At 45.2% G+C, this 20,881-nt stretch overlaps 1 protein-coding gene across 5 annotated transcripts in view; it reads left to right on the top strand.

The window, feature by feature from the left end:
- The window catches only part of UXS1 (UDP-glucuronate decarboxylase 1), a 162,381-nt gene extending 144,598 nt beyond the window's left edge, over positions 1-17,783 (top strand). For 4 of the 5 annotated variants that reach the window (XM_066377553.1, XM_066377552.1, XM_066377549.1 and 1 more), the window contains 6 exons: positions 1,433-1,552; positions 3,375-3,418; positions 7,552-7,612; positions 10,151-10,208; positions 12,328-12,431; positions 15,810-17,783. In XM_066377553.1, coding sequence (XP_066233650.1) covers positions 1,433-1,552; positions 3,375-3,418; positions 7,552-7,612; positions 10,151-10,208; positions 12,328-12,431; positions 15,810-15,941 — 519 coding nt within the window. In that variant the 3' untranslated portion in view covers positions 15,942-17,783. Of the gene's footprint in view, positions 1-1,432; positions 1,553-3,374; positions 3,419-7,551; positions 7,613-10,150; positions 10,209-12,327; positions 12,432-14,175; positions 14,261-15,809 lie in introns of all 5 variants that reach the window. The other variant, XM_066377551.1, reaches the window with a different exon arrangement.
- The last annotated feature ends 3,098 nt before the right edge of the window (positions 17,784-20,881 follow it).

Below are 20,881 nucleotides of genomic sequence, written 5' to 3'. Positions count from 1 at the left end.
TGAGGCAGTACAGTAAGAGAAGAGGGGAGAGGAAAAACGCTGTTTCAGCCAGTCGTAATGACAGTAACAACTAATATGTATCACCGCTGGGCTTGCACTAAAGGTAATAACAGGCTTAATTTTTATAATAATGCTGTGAAGGAAGTACTGTTCCTCTCCCAATTCTGCTCTGACTAAGAGAGGGTAGGTGCAGGCTGGCTAAGCAATGGAGTGGGCTCACACAGGAGACCCAGTCTTTAAGATACCTCCTACCTGCCTCAGACACCCAGAAGATGTACGTCTGCAGCCTGATGGATCCAGCAGATTAGAGACACATACGCTGGGAAAGTCCACTAATTCAGAGTTTGTGATAATCCATGTGACTTCTGTGTTCATGAAAAGCCTTCGGTGAAATGAATAATTAGACAACATAGTTGATAGAAGGCTTTTAGGGTTTAAAAATATACTTTCCTGGTTACATACTTAAAAATATGCCTTCCCTGATTGCAAAAGCAATACTTATATTAAAAATAGAAACATTTAAAGAATACACAGAAGAAAACGAATGTCTAATCCCACCATGTAGGTATGTCTCTTTCCAGGCCATTCAGCTGACAGCCTGTAGTGGGTGCCATGTTGTCTTCAATCTTTGGGTGGAACAGACTGGGGTGTTGGCAAAGTGTAGCATTTAAGAATGTTTATGGCCCTGGCTGGTTGGCTGAGAGGATAGAGCATTGGCCCAGTGTATGGACGTCCTGGGTTTGATCCCCAGTCAGGGCACACAAGAGAAATGACTATCTGCTTCTCTCCCCTCCCTTTCCCCCTTTTCTCCCTTTTCTCCTCCTGCTTCCAGGGGCTCAAACGGTTTGAGTGTTGGCCTCGGGCACTAAGGATAGCTTAGTTGGTCTGAGCTTGTCAGCCTCAGGTGCTAAAAGTAGCTCAGTTGATTCAAGCATCAGTCCCAGTCAGGGATTGCGAAATGGATTCTTGTCTGTGCACATGTGGGAATGTGTCTCACTATCTCCTCTCCTCTCACTTAAAAAAAAAAAGAATGTTTATATGTTTCTTCTTTCCTAAGATAAACCACTCTTTTTTCAAATCAGCTATTAAACATACATGGATAGATTTATCCTTTATTAAGTGATAAATTTGCAAAGAATAGTATGTGAAAAAATTATAAAAGAATGAGCACAGCATAATCCCATTTGAAAAAATAGATACTGGGGGGGAAAATGTGTATAAACGCATAGTGTCATGCAAGTGTTCTAACAGTGTTAATATGGTAACCTTTTGGTGTTGGGACGTGGGACATGTTAGACTCTCTTTGTGTAGTCTTTTGGGTTTATTTATATGAGCACATAGCACATAATACAAACAAAACAGCCATTTTCATTTGGAATGAAAGCAGACTGCAAAGTGAAACGTGTCTCACCTCCTCTGCTTCCTGTTCCAGGAAGGTGTGGAAGTGCGTGTGGCCAGAATCTTCAACACCTTTGGGCCACGTATGCATATGAATGACGGCCGGGTTGTCAGCAACTTCATCCTGCAGGCGCTGCAGGGGGAGCCGCTCACGGTACGTGCCAGTCTCTGAAGCCAGGCGTTGGCTTCTCTCCAGCTACGAAAGTCCTAGATGGCATCTTCTTCCACTAGAAGGCTATTTCATCTACCCTGACTGTCTGTTGTTCACTGTTGCTACCTTCGCTAATTGTCTTCTGGAGAACCTGCAGCTTCTCATCAGCACTTGCTGCTCCACCTTGCACCCATGTGCTAGAGATACCTTCTTTCCTTAAACCTCGTGAATCAACATCTACTAGCTTCAGGCTTTTCTTCAATTTATCAATTAAGTGTGCTGTCTTACATGGGTGCAGGTCATAGTGTCCTAAAACAATTATAGCATTAACATCAGAGATCACTGATCACAAGTCACCATAACAAATATAATAATAATGAAAAACTTTGAAATACTGCAAGAATTTCCAAAATGTAGCACAGAGACAAAGTCAGAAATGCTGTTGGAAAAATGGTGCCGATAGACTTGCTTGGTGCAGGGTTGCCACAAACCTTCAGTTGGTAAAAGACTGCAATATCTCTGGAGCCCCATAAAAACAAGGTGGGCCTGTCTCTGTGTCACTGAGTTCTGTAAGTCACCCACAGAAGCTGTAATCTAAGCGGAATTGTGTTCCAGTTCAGAAAGTTCAGAAAATGGATGAGTATGGTTTGGGTGGAGCTGGCTAAGTAAGTTTATTAAACTTAAGTTTATTTTGAAGAGACTTTATTTCATAGTTGAGTTCAAACACAGAAACACGCCAACATCTTTGCAGTAGGGTTGGATTCTGCCGTGCCACCTGGCTGTGATTTCTTCAATTTACAGATGAGAATGGGGCTTCACTGAGGGGAATTATTTTCCCAGCACAGCCCAGATATGGCAGATGTAGGATTTGAATCTAGGTATTAGTAGCATTTACAAACCTTGCTATTTTTCCAAAGGAAATTGTGGAGAAGCCATACTTCTAAGATCAGTCCAAAGTTAGCATTGTATTTACCCCTTATACCAACAGTCTGGGTTCATAAATGATTCCTAACTCTAGCCCTTTGTCTGTGCAAAGATGAGCAGACTCCTAGGCACCTGAGACCTTGCAGCTAGGGTGCCATTCTCCCCACACTACCCCATGGGTGTACCTCTCCTTTGGGGAATTCCTGGATGACCAGGCTGCTTTGACCTGCACACAGTGCTCAGGGCCAGGCCTTGCTGGCTAGCACACTCACTGAGCACTGTGCTATGCTGGGCTGTAGCAGGGCAGGGATGAGTGGGACTTCATTCCTGACCCAGGGGGAGGGCTGTTGACCACAGGGCCGAGCAGTGCATTCTTTCCTGGGAATGAGTCTGGGGAGTGTCCCAAGGACGTGATCTCTGAGCTGGTCCCTGAGCAATGAGTAGCTGTGCCAGGTGGGAAGCAGATGAGAGGTAGAGACCTGGAAGCAGCAGTGGACACAAGAGTGTGAGGCCCCTTCCTCCCACCACTCTGTCTTCCACCCAAAGTTCCCTGGGTGGTTCCCTACCTTGGCCACACATTATAGTGACCTAGGGAACTAGAGTACCAGGTGCTGGCCTCCCAGCAGAGGTTGTGTGGCCTGATCTGACAGGACCCAGCTGTCCTGATGGCAGCCTGTGGAGGACTGGGTGAGACCTGAGTGCTGTTTGTGTAGGTCTGTCCCCTGCTGGATCCTGGCCCACAACCTGACACATCACAGGACTGACGAGATCTGACTCCCGATGCTGTCTTTTGAGGAAAAACTTTGTACGTGTAAATATGCACATAGTATTTCTGCCACCTTCTCACCACTGAGTATATTTGAAACTCATACATGAGGCCTAACTGTTGGTGTTCCCCTAGGTGTACGGTTCCGGGTCGCAGACCAGGGCCTTCCAGTATGTCAGGTAAGGCAGCAGGCCGAGCGTGCCTTGGCCTCCGTGGGACTCCAGCGAGGCTGGTGCTGACCCAACAGGCTGTGTCTCCTTTTACAGTATTTGCTCTCACAACTCTTAACGGTGTGGCTTATGGAAAGTTCATCTTAACTTTAAGATGGGAAAGTTCTTTCAGGTCTCTGTTTAAAGTTGAAAGTTTACATGCATGTGTACTGGCCTGTGATTCCTGTGCTAGCCCTCTGCTGCCACCTAGTGTTTCGTAGGTAAACTCGCTGGACTGGACGTAACTTGATTTCAGTTCAGGCCAACGTAAAGACTTGACCTTAAACATCCAGCAGACCTACAGGCTCTGAATTGGCCTCACTTCACACATGGCTTTCTGGGTGGGTGAGCATGTCCTGCTGTTGGTGAATTGTGTGCCTAAAATTATATCGAAGAAATTTGAGTAGTCCCCTGTGGTGAGTTTTGTTGTCTTCGTGGTATTCTAGTTTCTGTTGTCAGTTCAGTTGGTGACCAATTTTAAAGTGCAGTTTGGATTCTGAGAGAAGGGTTACCACGTAAACAGTTACATAGGCCCAGACACTGCCCCATGTGACAGTTACTGAGAATTTTGTGCAGGTTTGCAGTGTTTTGAACTATTATATCCAGTTCTGTATATTTTCACTTTCCAGGGAGAATACCATATTTTTCGCTCCATAAGACGCACCTAGGGTTTCAAGGAGGAAAATAAGAAATAAGAAAAAAAGGTTCTGCACCAAATAGTGTGTTAAAATATTTAATAAAATATACCACAATAATATTTCAACAATGTAAGCTCAACAGCAGTATTAACAACCATTAGCACTGTTATTAACAAATGAGAAGAGACTTTAATGTTCAAATACTCTTCTAGTCTGGGAACCTGCAGCAGCTAAAAAAAAAAAAAAAATGAACATTTGTTTCATAAGATGCACAGGCGTTTCCCCCTCTACTTTTGGTGGGAAAAGTGCGCCTATGGAGTGAAAAGTATAGTACCCTGAACTGCCTATCAGCCAGGAAATGCTTTCCTGGTGGCAGTGGGTGCGGCCCCAGCCAGAGCAGTCAGAGACTTGTGTCTGACCATGTGACGGTCCAGGGGAGAAGTCTCCTTGAGAATTGGACCTGCTACTAAAAAACAAAACAAAAGACAGCCAAACAAAAAAACCGTTAAAAACAACCAGTATAGATTTTTCCTGAAAATGTTTGTTGTTTTTGAATTTTCACTTTTAATCCAAAAGAAAGCTATGAGTAAACATAAATAATGGTCAGTGTTCCCTTCCCATGCCTCCCACCCCCACCACTCATTAGCATGTTGCCCAGCAGGACAGAGCGCCTTGGGAGTGTGTGAAGGGCCCACTTTGCTGGCCAGGCTTTGTGAGAAGGGACTGAGCGAGGACATCTCAGGATTGCTTCCACTTCCGTGCACTTAACCTAGGCACCTGTACTCAGAGGGAGGTGTCACGGCACATTTCTGCATTGCGACCATAGTAATTTGACTTCTGTGTATTGAGTACCATCTTTTCATAATATTTTCTCACCCCACCCTCCTTCAACTGCCCCCCCCCCCCCCGCCAAGTCTGTGCACTTTCTTGAGGGACTTTGCAGTCTCTATTTGTACTGAATTTCCTGAACCGCCTCATCAGTGTTCCCATGTTTCTGCACACCTCATGAAACGTTAGTGAGACCAAGTAAAAGGGAAGCCAGTACCCATTCTTTCTACTAGTCTCATTATTGCAAAGACATCCGATACAAAATTCATTGAAAACAGCCTCAGATACTTGTGCTGATAATTAAAATACAGTGTGTCTGTAAAGTCATGGTGCACTTTTGACCGGTCACAGGAAAGCAACAAAAGACGATAAAAATGTGAAATCTGCACCAAATAAAAGGAAAACTCTCCCAGTTTCATACCTATTCAGTGCAGTTCGATGTGGGCTCATGCACAGATTTTTTAGGGCTCCTTAGTTAGCTATCCCTTATAGCTTCTACAGACTCGTCACTGACTGATGGCCTATTAGAACAGGGTTTCTCCACCAAACTGCTGGTTTCCTTCAACTGCTTATCCCACCAAGTAATGTTACGGACACACTGTATTATAAGAATTTAGTGGTGCTCGTGTCCCACATCATCCAGTGTGGGACAGGCTTGGCCACACTGCCAGGCCTGCACTGCTAGGCACGGGTTGTGCATGTGGTCATCAACTCAGACACCAGCAGACAACTTGAAGACAGAACTTTAGAAGTCTTACTGGATATTTTACTGATAACCCTTTCAGAAAGCCCTTCCTTCACAACACCGCATCCTCATCACGCCCCTCTCTGATGGAAATCTCCATCTCATGTCAGAGAGGCTGGGATAATGAGGCCTCATGACTTTACCAAACCCGGCAGAGAGCTTTCCTGGCTTCTACTTTTAGTTATTCAATACTCAGCTGAAAGGCTTAACTTAACCAAAGTTGTGCTACTTTTAGTAAGCTATTTTTTAGAAACTGAGAATCTTCCTACTTCACGGTTAAAAATGCACAGTATCTGAATTTGTAGTCACTGTACTAAATCAACTGTTCCTGAAATTCATGGTTGCCTTGAAACAGCATCGTATGGTTCCTGAGGTCTAGGTCATATGCATCGACATCCTGGCATGATTGTGTTTGATATTTTCATGGTCAGGTTATGTCCTCATCCACATAACAAAGACATGTTATAGATATATTTTTAAAGTCACTTTGTCAAAATGACACTTAAAAAGGGCTTCAGGTCAAACGAGTGTGATCTATGCAATGATGACCTTAAAAGTTGTCAGCTTATTACATATAAGATGTGTGACCTGCACCCTCTATTCCCCAGGTGAGTTTGATTGTGTAATAGTCACCTTCCCATTAACACGGACCCTCTTCTTCCCCCAGTTTCAATAATAAAAATGATTATGGACTACTCAATGGCAGCTTTTAATGTCTTTTACGAATACGCAGAGACATATGCCACAAGAGGATGTGCTGTGATGTGATAAATACTGTCAGAGATGAAGTGACTTGTGTCAGTTTCTAGGAAAGAGAAACTGCCACTGTTGGCTATGACTTGCATTCGCGCTTGAATCTGTGAAAGCAGAATGGACTTTAGGCATATTCATACAAAATACCCATTTGTTGTAAACAGAAACCCAGAAAATTGTTTATTAAATATCCCACCAAAAAAATAGTTCTTCAATGGGAAGGAGAGTAAAAACTAAGGTTTTCTTTTGGAAATTTACCTGCTCCTTTATGGTAATGATGGAGGGAGAGGTTTCAAAACAGACTTTATTTGGATCACCAAACTGAACTTTAAAAGTCTTAGAAATATAGCTGATGAAAATAGACTTAGAAAAGTATTTATGTATCGCAGTGAGGTGTCATTTTTACGAAGTAACTTTTTTTTAACAGAGCCACACTTTAGAGCTTCTGAAAATAAGAAACAAACCTTGGTAAGCGAACATTTGCTTACTTATCTTCACCTCCATGGCCCAGTCTATCACAATCCATCTGAAACATCCAGATACCTCTTACGGTCTCATACGAGGTCTTGTGGGTGTGGGTGGTGGCTCACTGAAGGCTGAGGGGATCAGGAGCAGCGTTCCATTTGGTTTCAGCGCTCAGTGTTGTTTGGCTTTCTCTGTGCTGCCCAGTGTGGGGATAGGATTCAGGGGTCTTTTCATTTCAGTGGGTCTTTTTGTTGTTTTGTTTTTTTAATCATCTGCTTTCGTATGGGCCAACTACCTCAGTTCACATGTCATAGGGAATTTCATCAGAAACTGTGTCAGTGCCATACTTTTTGGGTGTGTGTATTTTAACTTATTTTTATTTTGTGATTGGTAGAGGATTTCGGAAATTTGCAAAAGAGCACTCAACCCAATCACTTAGTTTCCATCCTGATTAACCATCTACACCCCCACCCACTGAAAGCAAGTTCCAGATGTCATGTCATCTCATCCATGGGTACTTTAGCTTTCTCAGCACCCTCTTATTGGCAGGATGTTATTTTGACATCCAGTTTTCCATTTGGTTTTGGTTTCCTTCCGGGAGGTGGCTTTTGTCTGACACTCAGCATCTGCATGCTCTGCAGAAGCACCTGAGCTGGCCTTCCCTTCTCTCCTAGTGACCTGGTGAACGGCCTGGTGGCTCTCATGAACAGCAATGTCAGCAGCCCTGTCAACCTGGTGAGTATGTGAGTGCACCTTGTCCCCCCACCTCTAGGTCTGGTCACAGGCTCCTTCCCTCTTGTGAAACCGTGGAGAGCAGCAGGCTCTGCTGTTCGCTGTACCTCAGTTGGGGCATGCCTGCTTGTTGATACTGAATACTAGAGAAAGAAACACAAAATAAAACAAAGGTAGAAATGTTGGCAAGACATGGACAAACAAGGTAATAAACACTAAGCCTACTCCATCCACCTAAAAATTTGTAAAGCATTTGGTAGTGGTGGGTGGACATTATTTTGTGTACATCCCTTCTCCATCATTTAACATGCTGATGATCTTTATAAGATTGATTTAATGGGGTTGGAGCTGGAGGCGGTCAGTAAAGTTTCCTAGGAACCTCTGTGATTCAGTGGCACCGACCAGTGTGTTAGACAGTTTGCTCCACCCCTTCCTCACTTCTGCAGTCCCAGAGTCTCCAGGTGGGGAATGCTGGAAGAGTGTTTTGTCTGGCCTTAAACACATTTAGTGCTGGTGAACTTGCTTCTCCAAAAGAAATTCATTCTGTCTTTGGCCAGTTCTGGCTCACAGAAAGATTTTCCTTACCCTTAGGACTAAATCTCATTCTCTGTACACCCACTTGCTGGTCTTCCTTCTCTTGGTGTGGGGCCATTCAGCACTGGTCTGAGGCTCTTCATTGTCATAGCTTTCTAAGGACTTGAAGGGCAAGGTCATACCCCCTGAGTCTTCTCTCTAGCTTTTCCAGCCGGAGTCCTCTTACCCTGCCAGTCACTGTCTTCTGAATATTTCCTTGCCACGTTGTTCATAATGTGAGGTCCAGTGTAGACTGTCCAGCATTCAAGCTGTTCTGCTTCTATTGACGCCAGCTGACACGAGTGCCCCTCAGTTCACTAGGGAGCCACTTCGACATTGCCTCACCTCAAAAGTGTCACCTCGACAGCGTCGTGACAAAGTCTGTGTCAGGTGCTTCTCCCAACCACCTCTCTTGCTTCCTGCAGTGTTTTAGAACTGGTGCTGCCATGCTTGCTTATTTCTGGAAACCACTTGACTCAAAAGCCTTTCCTTGTACTTTTCTGTGTAGCCGCTGTCGTAAGCCTGGCTGTAGCATTCCTTTTTCACTGAGCTGGGAGAGGGCTCTTATCAAACAGGAGAGACTGGGCCCTAGAAAGGTCGCTCCCGGTGGGACTGCTGACCAGCTCACTGGTACAGGTGGCTACCAGCACCTGGCCTGTGTTCCTTTCGTGCACTTTTGAAGAAACATCAAGTAAAAAGAGAATGTGGTGTGTGGTGTGAGCCTCAGTCTATCCGAGTATTTACCAATCTGACACCCTTAGACAGGCCACCCTCACCCTGGTATTTTCTCCACGTGCCCTTTAAATTGTGTGTGTTGTCAGCCATGTCTTTTCTTTAGATGCCACGTCCCTGCTTCCTCCTTTGTGAAGGCGTCTGAACAGGGATGTTTGGGAACTCTCATCTCTCATAGAAACTCATCTTCTTCGAGTCTGAGTTGTGCTTTCTCCCAGGCCCCCTCTGTGGACTGGTCCGGCCCAGGGCCCCTGCCTCTGACTTTCTAGCTCAGACTGCCCTGGGAAACTGGGAGTAGAGCGTGTTGAGGATCTGTAACTGCCAGATTTGATGGCGGTCTCTTGCTGGGGGGCAGCACATCAGAGCGGGAGTGTGGGGAGAAGAGAGGGGCAGTGGCTGCTGCAGTGTGTGAGAGGAGGAAGAGGAGGCGAGAATGGTTCTCCTGAAGTCCCCCCACATCAGCCTGCTTCATGCACTTTGTTGCCTCCCCCTCCCCCACTTGCCGAGAGCCCTCGCCCAGAGTGCGTTTCCCTTCCAGTATAACCTTCGGCCGAAGTGTGCATGTTCGTTAGTATGTACGTTGTTCGTACAGTGCACTGAGACAGAAAGAAATTGTCTGAGGAGAGCTGATTTCATAGACCAAACTTTTATTATGGAAAGTGGCACTGCAGTTAAATGTCAAAGTTGTCAACTCTGCCACCTGCCTGGTCTGTCCCGGAAGTGGTAACTCTTCCAGGGAATATGTGTTCACACAGATACTCTTGACCTTGCCAAAGGGGTGTTCTTGTACCAGATGTTTGTCTAGAACAGTGTGTTTCAGCTGCTGGTCTGTGGACTGGTCCACCAGAAATGTCCTGCCGGCCTGTAAATTAACCACCTCCATGTTCAAGGATTATAGACCAAGGATTATAGACTCCTATTGTTTTCTTACAACCTGAGGGTGGTTAACTGTTTTGAGAACTGGCACAACACTTCTGGCAGACTGGCACCAGTCTGCAGACCATGGTTGAAAAATACCTGTCTAAAGGACTAATGCGAAGTTCAGCACTCTGCCGTGTTGAGTAGTCATCGTCCAGAACAGTTAAGCACCCAGTGAACTGTGAGGCAGGGGTCTGGGGACTTCTGGAGATGCCAGAGTTGGCCCAAACACCTGGGAAGACATTCATGTGTGTGGGTGGCAGGGGTGGCATTTGCTGTTGCGAGTGCACTTGTAACTAGAACCCATTTCTTCCTTAGGGAAACCCGGAGGAACACACAATCCTAGAATTCGCACAGTTAATTAAAAACCTCGTTGGTGAGTAGGACAACACCCTTTAGAGTGAAGCTGCCTGCACTTCCCCTGTCACTTAAAATACCTTGACTGGGGCCTGACCGATGGGGCGCAGTGGTAGGGCATTGTTAACCTGGGATGCTGAAGGTGCCAGGTTCAAAACCCCAAAGTCACCAGCTTGAGTGCAGGATCATTGACATGATCCCAGGGTCGCTGGCTTGGCTTGAACCTCCTGGTCAAGGCACATATGAGAAGCAATCAGTGAAAAATAAAGTGCCACAACTATGAGTTGATACTTCTCATCTCTTTCCGTCTCTCACAAACCAACCAACCACTTTGACTAGGAAATGTGTATTTAATACAAGCTAATTGAATTAGATGAACAGCAGTTTTATCAGGAGCACTTAATTGTTTCCTGATTCTTAGTTAAGGAAAGGTGAAGAGGAGGGGATGGGGAAGGAGCGGGCTTTGCTTACATTTGTAAGGACTGTGGAGCAGGAAGCCTGGCTCTGTCCCTAGGGCCCGAGCCCTGACGGTGGGAGTCCATGCTGCATGGTGACAGTCTTTGTTCTTCAGAGCCTGGCTGTGCTGAGTGCAGAGGGTCAGAGCTCAGGAGGTCGTCATGCCAGCTGCATGTTTCTGATGGAGTCCGTTTACAGTTTAACCTTCTGTGTCCAGCCTGGGCCAGCCAGCCACGGAATTTGGAGGCAGTGTGGACACTGGAGTAGCCCCAGGCATGGGTCTGCTCTTCAGCCATAGAAGTTTGTGACTTTTCATCAGTAGCAGACATGCCCTAGGTGTCCTCTCTGTCACATTATCAGACTCACTGGAGCTCTGGGAAATCCTGCACTGGGGTGTAGGGGCAGAGGTATCTATTTGAGTCAAGGCAAAACCAGACTGGCATGTAGTTGGCTAGACTGGGGATGGATGTGATGTAGGATGTTCTGAAGTTACTGTCCAGACCCTGCTTAGCTGGCTTGATTCTGCAGGGTTGTCCTTCCTGGCATGGAGCTGTCACCTGCCAGCATTTGCTCATTCACTCTGCACCGCTGAGCGGTGAGGAGATGATCTTCCTGAGACATAAATCACTGTGGCTCCAGCAGCCTCCATTCAGATCCACTGCCCAGGCTTTCCATTCATAATGTCCATCCCTGCCCAGCAGAGGGGAGATGTGCTCTGATAACAGCTAGTGTGGGACTGAGGCCACTGTCCAGAGCCAGGCCTGGGGCCGGCCTCTGCAGTAGCATCCCACTCAACAAATAAATGCAAAGATGCTGAATCGCACACCCCACCCATCTCCTGGAATAGAATCTACTTTTATCAAAGATCCTCAGGTGACCCATCTGAGTGTTGAAGTTTGAGAAGCACTGGCCCGAGTGGGCTGTAGTGTGGCTGCTGTGTTTCTGTGAACAGCTGTGACACACCACCCCGCACCACAGTGGCTGAACGCAGCAACTGTTTTATTTGTCCAAGATTCCATGATGGGGCTGGCCTCCACTGCAGATTCTTCTGCAGGCCTAGGCAATGGTCACTGGTATGGCTGTGTTCTGTGAGCCAGCAGGCTCTGGGCCCAGCCAGGGTGCTGAACAAGCCAGGCTGTCTGTCCTCTGCACGTAGTCTCTGCAGCACAGCAGCTGGACATCTTATGTGTTGGCTCAGGGCTTGCTCCTGTAGGCCCATTAGTGCCCACGTCTTTGTTAGGGGTCAGCCTGAAAGTGGCCTGTGGTCATTTCTCCTGCGCTCTACTGGCTAAATGAGTTAAAGACCAGTCTGATTCCAGGCCAGAGGGCCTTGACCAGGGCTTGAGCACCTGAGGTGCCCTGTGGGGGCAGCAGCATCCTTTGCTATTTTGGAGTCATACTCAGTGGGCACACCTGCTGTGTTAGCATGGTGGGTGGTCTGTCTTGGAGCCAGCAGTGCAGGACCGGCCCTGGAGTGTCACTCAGGCCATTAGGAGCAGAGTAACCTGCCCCTCACCTAGCTCTCGTGGGACAGAAGGACAGTTCCTCAGGTAGCTGAAGGACTCGATATGTGTCACGCAACCCGTACCCTGTTTACTTTGACGTATCTAGTGACATGTGGTATTCCTAGGGGTTTGTGATGCCCTTACCTTTCTTTTGTTTTGTTTTTTGAAACAACTCAGGTAGTGGAAGTGAAATTCAGTTTCTCTCTGAAGCCCAGGATGACCCGCAGAAAAGAAAACCAGACATCAAAAAAGCGAAGTTGATGCTGGGGTGGGAGCCTGTGGTAAGTGTGGGGTTCCATGCCTCGGGGAGCAAGGACGCCCCTATCACGCATTCGCATCCTCGCAGGAGCTGAACATTGTCGGCAGCCCCTGGTGGAGCGAGGTGGGCGTGAACATCTGGGCAGTCCAGACGTCGGGTTTTCTTCAGGCCATTTATTATATGTTTGTCACATTGTATGCTTGTCACGTCGTGAGTCTCATCCTCTGACCCTGGGAAAGGCTTGGGCCTTCTGCATTTGTGGAATCTCTCCCTCTCTCTCTCACACACATACACACACAACTTCCTCTGTGAAAGCAGCAGTGAGGGTGATGGCTGCATGCAGTGCTGGCCTTGCACAGCCTCGGTTGTCCTACTGTCTCCACGTGGCCCAGATGGAGCCAGGGTTGGGCGAGGTTGCTGTCAGCTGGGCGGACAAATCCCACACAGGCAGAACACCAGGTTGGAAGTGTGAGAGGTGGAAGGTGAGGGAAAAGGTGGACATCCACACCTTCCAGTGTGCTTAGACTGTCAGACTCTCATGGCCGCAGGAAGCTGCAGAGCTCCCCACTCGGCCAAGAATGCCAGTCGTCCTGGGCTCTGTGTCCCCCAGGGCTGCACATGGCCTTCCTGGGTGACCCCGTCTCCAGAAGCAATCTTACCGTTTACCGTCTGTCCTGTCTCTACCATTCCCTCTTTGCCTTGTGCCCCCTGCCCTGTGCACCCTGGGCCTTGCTAGAATGTGCTCTCCCTGAGGACAGAGACGTTTGGGCCTGGACACAGCAGTCGGCCCAGCAGCTCCCACAGAGCCTAGCACAGAGTAGGTACTTGAAAAATGTACAGCCATCCTAGGTGTGGCCCCATGGGCTGCATTTTTTCCATGTTGGGTCACAGATACACACAAGAGGGGTGCAAGCCGCAGCTCTTCTCCTTTAGAAAACGTAAGTTCCTCCTATCTTTATGAGTTCTCAGCTGAGACCCCAATAATAAAGGACAGATTAACAAGAGAAAAACAGAGGTTTATTAACATGTATACCTCATGTATACATGGGAGATACCAGAGAAAAATGAATAACCCAAAGAAGTGGCTTAGAATTCAGGCTTATGGCCCTGCCTGGTTGGCTCAGCGTTAGAGCATTCATTGGCCTGGCGTGTGGAAGTCCTGGGTTCGATTCCCAGCCAGGGCACACAGGAGAAGCGCCCATCTGCTTCTCCACCCCTCCCCCTCTCCTTTCTCTCTATCTCTTTCTTCCCCTCCTGCAGCAATAGATTGAATGGTTCGAGCAAGTTAACCCTGAGCACTGAGGATGGTTCTATGGCCTCTGCCTCAAGTGCTAGAATAGTTTGGATGCCGAGCAACGGAGCAGCAGCACCAGATAGGCAGAGCGTCATGGGGGTTGCCAGGTAGATTCTGGTTGGGGCACATGCGGGAGTCTCTCTAGCTCCCCTCCTTTCACTTTAAAAAAAAAAAAAAGGAATTCAGGCTTAAATACTATCTTTGTAGGGAAAGAGGAGGGGGAATGTAGACCTTTTAGGGGAGAGTAAATGATTTTTAAAAAAGGTGAATGAACCCTTAGAAAAATAAGTGGGAGATTAATGGTAGTTTGTGACAAAGGTTATCTGTGAAACTTGAGTGTCCTCTCCTATAATGAGTCAGTTCTCCTTGGTTGATGAATCTCCCTAGGAGGGATTTATATCAGTCGAGGTTTTTTTTGACAAATAAAGGGAAGTTCAGAGACAACCTCTCCTTGCATTTTCTGTTTTTCAAGCGCCTGCAGCTCAAAATCATCCATGTGCCAATGAGGCAGATTTTGGAGTGACATTCTACTACCCTTCAGAGAGCTAGATAATTAAGTGAGTAGAAACATAGGCTGTTGAACCTTAAAAAAATATGAGAATTCTAGTTCTATCCTTATTTTATCCTCTGATCTACAAGTCTAAGTGATCTCCTGAAGGCCACACAAATTGTTGAATGACATAAAAATACGATTATGCCCAGACTTAACAAAATCTAATATATAACAATGCCAGCATTACAGAGCCTGTTACAACAGACATAGTCTTCATATTTAGAAGGAATTTGTCATTGTTCATAGAACCTTTGTTTTAAACAAAATACTTTGAACAAAGTTAAATGCACATCCACTACACAGTAACTGTTACTCATAACTTATGTAAAGAATGTTTACAGTGGGTATTGTTATTTGTCCGGAGTTAAACACATATTTTAACATTGTTGCAAATGAGGCATCTGTAGCTAGTTTTTCTTCTTACTAGAGGTTTAATTCATAAGAAAAATTTGAGAGTTCTTGTCCAAAGGGGCTTTTAGTCATATCCATCTTCATATTCTGTGTCTGTTTGTAACAGCTTCATTGAGGTTGGCATACAGCATACTGCCCATATTTAAAATGTACACTTTGATAAGTTTTGACATGAAACCAAGATAACAAACATATACTGCTCCCCCCGCACCCCCAGTTTCTGGTACCCCTGGGCAGTGCCTCCCTTGTACTCCTTTCTCCCTTTCTTTTCATGGACAGTTGGTGAGATTCCTGTTTCATGTTTGCTGCAGGGCTGCTCTAAATTAAGGCTTTTTTAGAAGGTCCTTCTCAGACTTGGCCTTTTAGGTCACTGGGGTGAAAGTGAGGTATGTGGGTCAAATCCTGGTGCTTTCCAGGGCATCTCTTGTCATGGTAGGTGTATGTGTGCGTTATTTTAAAAGTGATCTTTGTGGCCCTAGCCGGTTGGCTCAGTGGTAGAGCGTCGGCCTGGCGTGCAGGAGTCCTGGGTTCGATTCCCAGCCAGGGCACACAGGAGAAGCACCCATCTGCTTCTCCACCCTCTCCCTCTCCTTCCTCTCTGTCTCTCTCTTCCCCTCCAGCAGCCAAGGCTCCGTTGGAGCAGGGTTTGCCCGGGCACTGAGGATGGCTCTGTGGCCTCTGCCTCAGGTGCTAGAATGGCTCTGATTGTGGCAGAGCGACACCCCAGATGGGCGGAGCATCGCCCCCTGGTGGACATGCCGGGTGGATCCTGGTTGGGCGCATGCAGGAGTCTGTTTGACTGCCTCCCCGTTTCCAACTTCAGAAAAATACACACACACACACACACACACACACACACAAATGATCTTTGTGACTGATTCCAACTGGAGTAGGCATCAAACCTACAAGAAATAGTTCAGATCTCTCGGGGGTGACAGCTCATTTTATGTCATTCTGTAATATAAGTTGTCAAATTTTCTAAGGTATGCTGAAGGGCTCTTTGGAAAGATGACTAGCTTCTCCCAGGCAGCCCTGTTGCCCTTGTGACCCCTAGTCGGCACTTCCTTCCTGTGCCTGGGACAGTCTGTTGTTTTAGTGAATGTCCAACTAGCCTCATTCTCACTTTTTCTTTCATTAAACAGGTCCCGCTGGAAGAAGGTTTAAACAAAGCAATTCACTACTTTCGGAAAGAACTCGAATACCAGGCAAATAATCAGTATATCCCGAAACCAAAGCCTGCAAGAATAAAGAAAGGCCGGACGCGCCATAACTGAAAACCTCATTCTCGGGACCGAGACTCCGTTTCACACTGATGCAATGTATTTTTGTCTTCTTTTTTATTTTTTCTTAAAAGAGAGACTTAAACAGGTGTCATGAAGAACAAACTGGAATTTTATTCTGAAGCTTGCTTTAAAGAAATGGATGTGCCTAAAACCTCCTCTCAAAAACCTGCAACTTTTGCCTTGCACTTTTTAAAATCTGTCTTTTTATGTAAAATAGTGTAGATGCATCTCTGTGTATTTTCAAGTTTTTTATCTTGCTGTGAGAGCACATGTCTTGACTGTCGTTGACAGTTTTATTTACTGGTTTCTTTGTGAAGCTGAAAAGGAACATTAAATGGGGTAAAAAAATGCCGATTTTATTTATGAAAGTGGTATCTACAAATGAAATATTATGCTACACACAAAGAAAACAACCACCTGACAGTACTGTCCCGCGGATGGCTCACTGGCATTTATTCTTTGGGTGGATGAAAGCATTCTGTGTGAGAGCTTTGTTTCTTTTAATTCAGAATTTTTCTAAGGTCCAGTTTTAATTGCAAATCTGACTTTGAAACATTTCTGTTGGTTATCATGATCAGGATTTTGAAATCACTACTGTGTTGTGCTGCATATTTGGGGGGGTGTTGGGGAACAAAGTTAAGGTATTCTTGGTTAACAGTGGTTAAATATGCTATTTTTAATAAAATATTGAAACTCAATTTCTGTTTTAAAGGTTGGTTGGCTTTCTGCTTTCATTGTTGGATTGCTCAGAAAAATATTGGAGAATTTAATTTTAAAAATTCTGAGAACATCCATGTTGGTATAATACATAATTTGATAAGAAGATATTGAAAGCATTTATATGTTCCTTGGGCTGACTCTTAATATACTTATTACCTGCTGTGTGAAAAGAACTTCATCTCTCACCCAGGTTAGAATCACTGTGTGTCCTTTTCCGGCTATGCAAGCCAGATGGAGAAAAAGAAGTACCTCTGAACTAGCTCACTGAGTGGAAATTTGGAGAGCTTTCACTTTCATTAAGAATTCTTTCAAGATTTAGTGTTCACATTCTTGTATTCCTTTTATAACAAATGGAAGATCAGTGCAGTAAGCTGAAGCAGTACCTCCAGTGGCTCTGCATGACATGGACAAACCTGGACTGGCACCAAGGAGGGAGAAGCATCAAGCATTTGGCCACAACACTTGTTTCCCTAACCAGGATTTTTTCCATCAAGAACACCTTGGAATATTTTTTTTTAATTGGAGACACTGGTTTTATTCATCATTCTGAATTCTCCGCAAGATTCTGGAACCAGAAGTCAGTGCTAGATTGGATGTGGTTTGAGAAGAAAAAGAGAGGCCTCAAGGGTAGTTTCTTATTTTTGATGGTCATTATTTTGGCCAGAACTAAAAGATACACAATTTACTGAGCAGGGATGAACAGAGCTGAGAAGCTTGTTTGGACACTACTAATGATGCCCATACATTGGAGACAGAACACAGACAAGAAGGGGAGGGAAGTGTGTGGAGCTAAGCCGTGTGGTGCTGTGGGGAAAACAGCGGTGTTAGGCTTGCTCATTGGTTTCCCAGCTGCAAGCACTTTGCATGATTAGTGCGTGAGCACATGGCAGAAAGCCACATGTGTGTGTCTATGAAAAGGGATGGGTACTTTTCCTCGGGGGTGATTCTCCCAGATCGTTCTTCTGCACTGCAAGGGGCGGTTCCCTGATTCCCTCAGCGGCCACAATGAGGGGCAGTGTTCCTGATACCTTGCCCTCCACTGCGAAAAGCTGGTTTTCCTTTGTTATTCACTCACCTGTCTCTGCAAACCTCCAATAAATGGGAATGGCCCCACACTTTCTGACTTCACAGTTCCTCTACCGTCTGCCTAAATCCAATGTGGACCTGCCTGGCCTCACCCACCAGTATTACAGGTGCACTTTGGGAATGCCCCAGAGCCCCAGGCTCCAGAGTTCTACCTGGTTATTTGTTCATTCTGTAGCACTTCTATGGGTTTCATTCTTCTGAAATTATTTCCCATTGATTTTATAAAATGCAGGGAACATGGAAGAAGGGGAGACAGGGTTGTGTGTCATAATTCAGGCTCAGGAGAGGGCAGTACATGCAGGGAAACAATGAAAACTTCATATTCAGCATATCACTGTCCCAGGGAGACAGGAAGGTGATATGAGGGATCTGGATTTCAGTGACACCCTTGTGAATGCTGAGCCCAGCCCATAGACCCTATGTGGACTCTTGCCCCATGGTAGCTGCTCCATGAGTGTTGGAGTCTTCAGTCACTGGTTCTGGTGTAGGATGAGCTGCTGTCTGGTTTAACAGTTTTTAGTTATGCATGTGTTTGACTTAGTTCTGAACCTGGAAGTTGTGTTGCGTTAAACACTGATTTGGCCAGGAGAGTGGTTTGCAATTTAGTCTCATGAGAGAGCAGGGAATTCTGGGAGCATCTCAGAGGTTTCCTTGGGTAGAGGAGCTGTGAGTTTTACAGTTTCAGTTTGCATATTAAAGTGATCTGTGTGCTTTGTCTAGACTTCCTAAGTGGTTGATTGTCACCTTTGCCAGAGCATTGAAAAATGGCCTTGCCCTAAGGCTGCTACCATGATTTTTCCCGAGGGTGGTATGTGCATTGCTTCAAGGACCCCAACAGGGCTTTGTAGTTCTAATTATCGAGATGAACCACCTGCTTATTCTGTATTAAAAATTCTTATCTGGATTCTCTTTGTACCTTTGCCATTTTGGGGAATAAGGGTCATTTTTATCTACAGCTGTGTTGTGGGAAGGGAAAAGGTAGGGATTTTATTATCCAGAATCTTAATTTTTATTCACCCTTTAGGTGGAACAGTGTCTAGGGGGCTGGTGTTAGTTCCCTTTCCCCAGGGCAGTTAGGCCTGATCTAACCCCCACAGGTTAGACTGTGAATTAGTTTCTCCTAAGGGCAGGTTTTGTTATGAAGAACAGAGTGCTCTGATGTAGTTGATAATGTTCGTTTTCCCTTCCTGGTACTAGAAGCATGAGGTCTTTCTCTGCTCTTCTCTATGAGAACCCAGTTGAGCTCTGGGAGATAAAACTCAAATTTTTGGGGTCCCCCTATGAATGGCTCCTCCTGGATTTTTAAACTCGGGCTTGTCTACACTGATCCTCCAACAATTTGTTCATTATAGTTCAGATTTCCTACCCTGGCCCTGGTTCAGGTGGAGGTTGCTAATCTGGTATATTGTGATTCTCTATTTGCCTGTCTCTCTCCCAAGTTTGTCTTCTGATCTCACTTCTCTGGTTTATCCAGTAAGAGTTGTTGATTTTTGTGTTCTGCTTTTTAGCAGTTAGGATGCAGCAATGACTTCCCAAGATACTTACATGTTGGTTAATGGTAAGGTGACTAATATTTGACAGTGAAAAGGAGGACAAAAATAAATTGAAGAAAACAATATCGTAAATAAAAGAAACATTTTATTTATTACAACAGTAATACACTATAGTATGATAAATGCATAATAAAACATTTTTAATATATTATAATTATGCTTACATGCCTATTAATTTTTAATAATTGTAAGGAAAAAGTACTCATTTAGATACAAATACGTCACATCACACGCAATGGATTGACTGCATCAATCGAATACGGACATTTACAGGTTAGTCTTCCAATATCAGAAAGGAGGACATGGAGGAGGACACTTTTCGAGGGAGGACGGAACTTATAAAAGAAGGACTGTCCTCCCTAAAAGAGGATGCTTGGTCACCTTATTAATGGGTTTATTAAAAAACCTTACTCTTTTGGTACATTTTGAATTTTGTGTTTCTTTATTTTTAATACATTCAATTTGAAGTAAAACTAATGTGATAGTATAAAGACCCAGCATTCAGAAGCCAAAATAGCTGACTTTACATTTATCCATCACAGGAGGTCAGTTTTGTTTTTTTTTTTGTCTGTTTGTTTTTTTGAATAGGAGAAATGCTTTTCAAAAACTTTTTTAAAAATTGATTTTAGAGAAAGAGAAAGGGAGCAAGAGAGAGCTAGACACCGATCTGTTTCTTTATATTCCCTGACTAGGGCTCAAATTGTTGACCTTTGCATGTTGGAATGATGCTCTAAACAACTGAAGAAGACAGAAAATTGTAAAGAAGAGACTTCTGTTTCCAAGGAGATGGCGCAGACATATTTTTCCTACCCAGAAATATGTAAAATTCTGGGCATTAAATATAAACCAAACGTAAGGATACTCTGATAGTATGTAGAGAAAGGCGGACAGCCAGAAACCTCAGGACCCAAGGAAGGTCACAGCGGCATTATGGGCTGACTTGTGTCCCCCAAAGTCCTTACATTGAATTCCTAATCCCTATAACCTCAAAATGTCATTTTGCAGGTAAGGTGTTTAAAGAGGTTAGTAAGTGACAAATAAAAGGCATCCAAATTGGAAAGGAAGATAGTTATGTAGAGAAACCTGAAGTTTCTCCCCCCCCCTTTCTCTAAAAATCATTAAAAAATAAGTCTGCAGAATTCCTAAATGAAGGGCAAGCTGGGTGTCACCTGCATTACCTACAGAATCCTGAAAAGCTTGTGCACCTCTGAAGGTTGCCCAGCTCAGGACAGAGAAAAAGATGAGGGCAGACTGCCTTGTAATAGACGGAGTCCCAAAAAACTCCACTTTGACTCAAGGGCCAATGACAGATAAGCCCATCACACTGAAGGGGCAGTGAGCATGCTGTCTTTCCAGCCTTCATTTGGGTGGAAGGGTGTGGAGAGGGCACCCATGAGAAGAGTAACCACCAGCTGTTCCTGCACGGCCTACGAATCCACAAGTAGAGAACTTAAGGTGCGGTATGGTCCCTGTTTTGTAGGCCCTTCCAAAAACCTACCCTGCCCCAACCCCTGCACTCTAAGCCACTAGCAAAAAGGAAGTACATGTGCTACCTGGAAGAATCCAGCCTTA

This window comes from Saccopteryx leptura, chromosome 3 (genome assembly GCF_036850995.1).
Source record: "Saccopteryx leptura isolate mSacLep1 chromosome 3, mSacLep1_pri_phased_curated, whole genome shotgun sequence".
NCBI classification, from domain to species: domain Eukaryota; kingdom Metazoa; phylum Chordata; class Mammalia; order Chiroptera; family Emballonuridae; genus Saccopteryx; species Saccopteryx leptura.
This window is presented reverse-complemented; position numbering and strand designations above follow the sequence as displayed.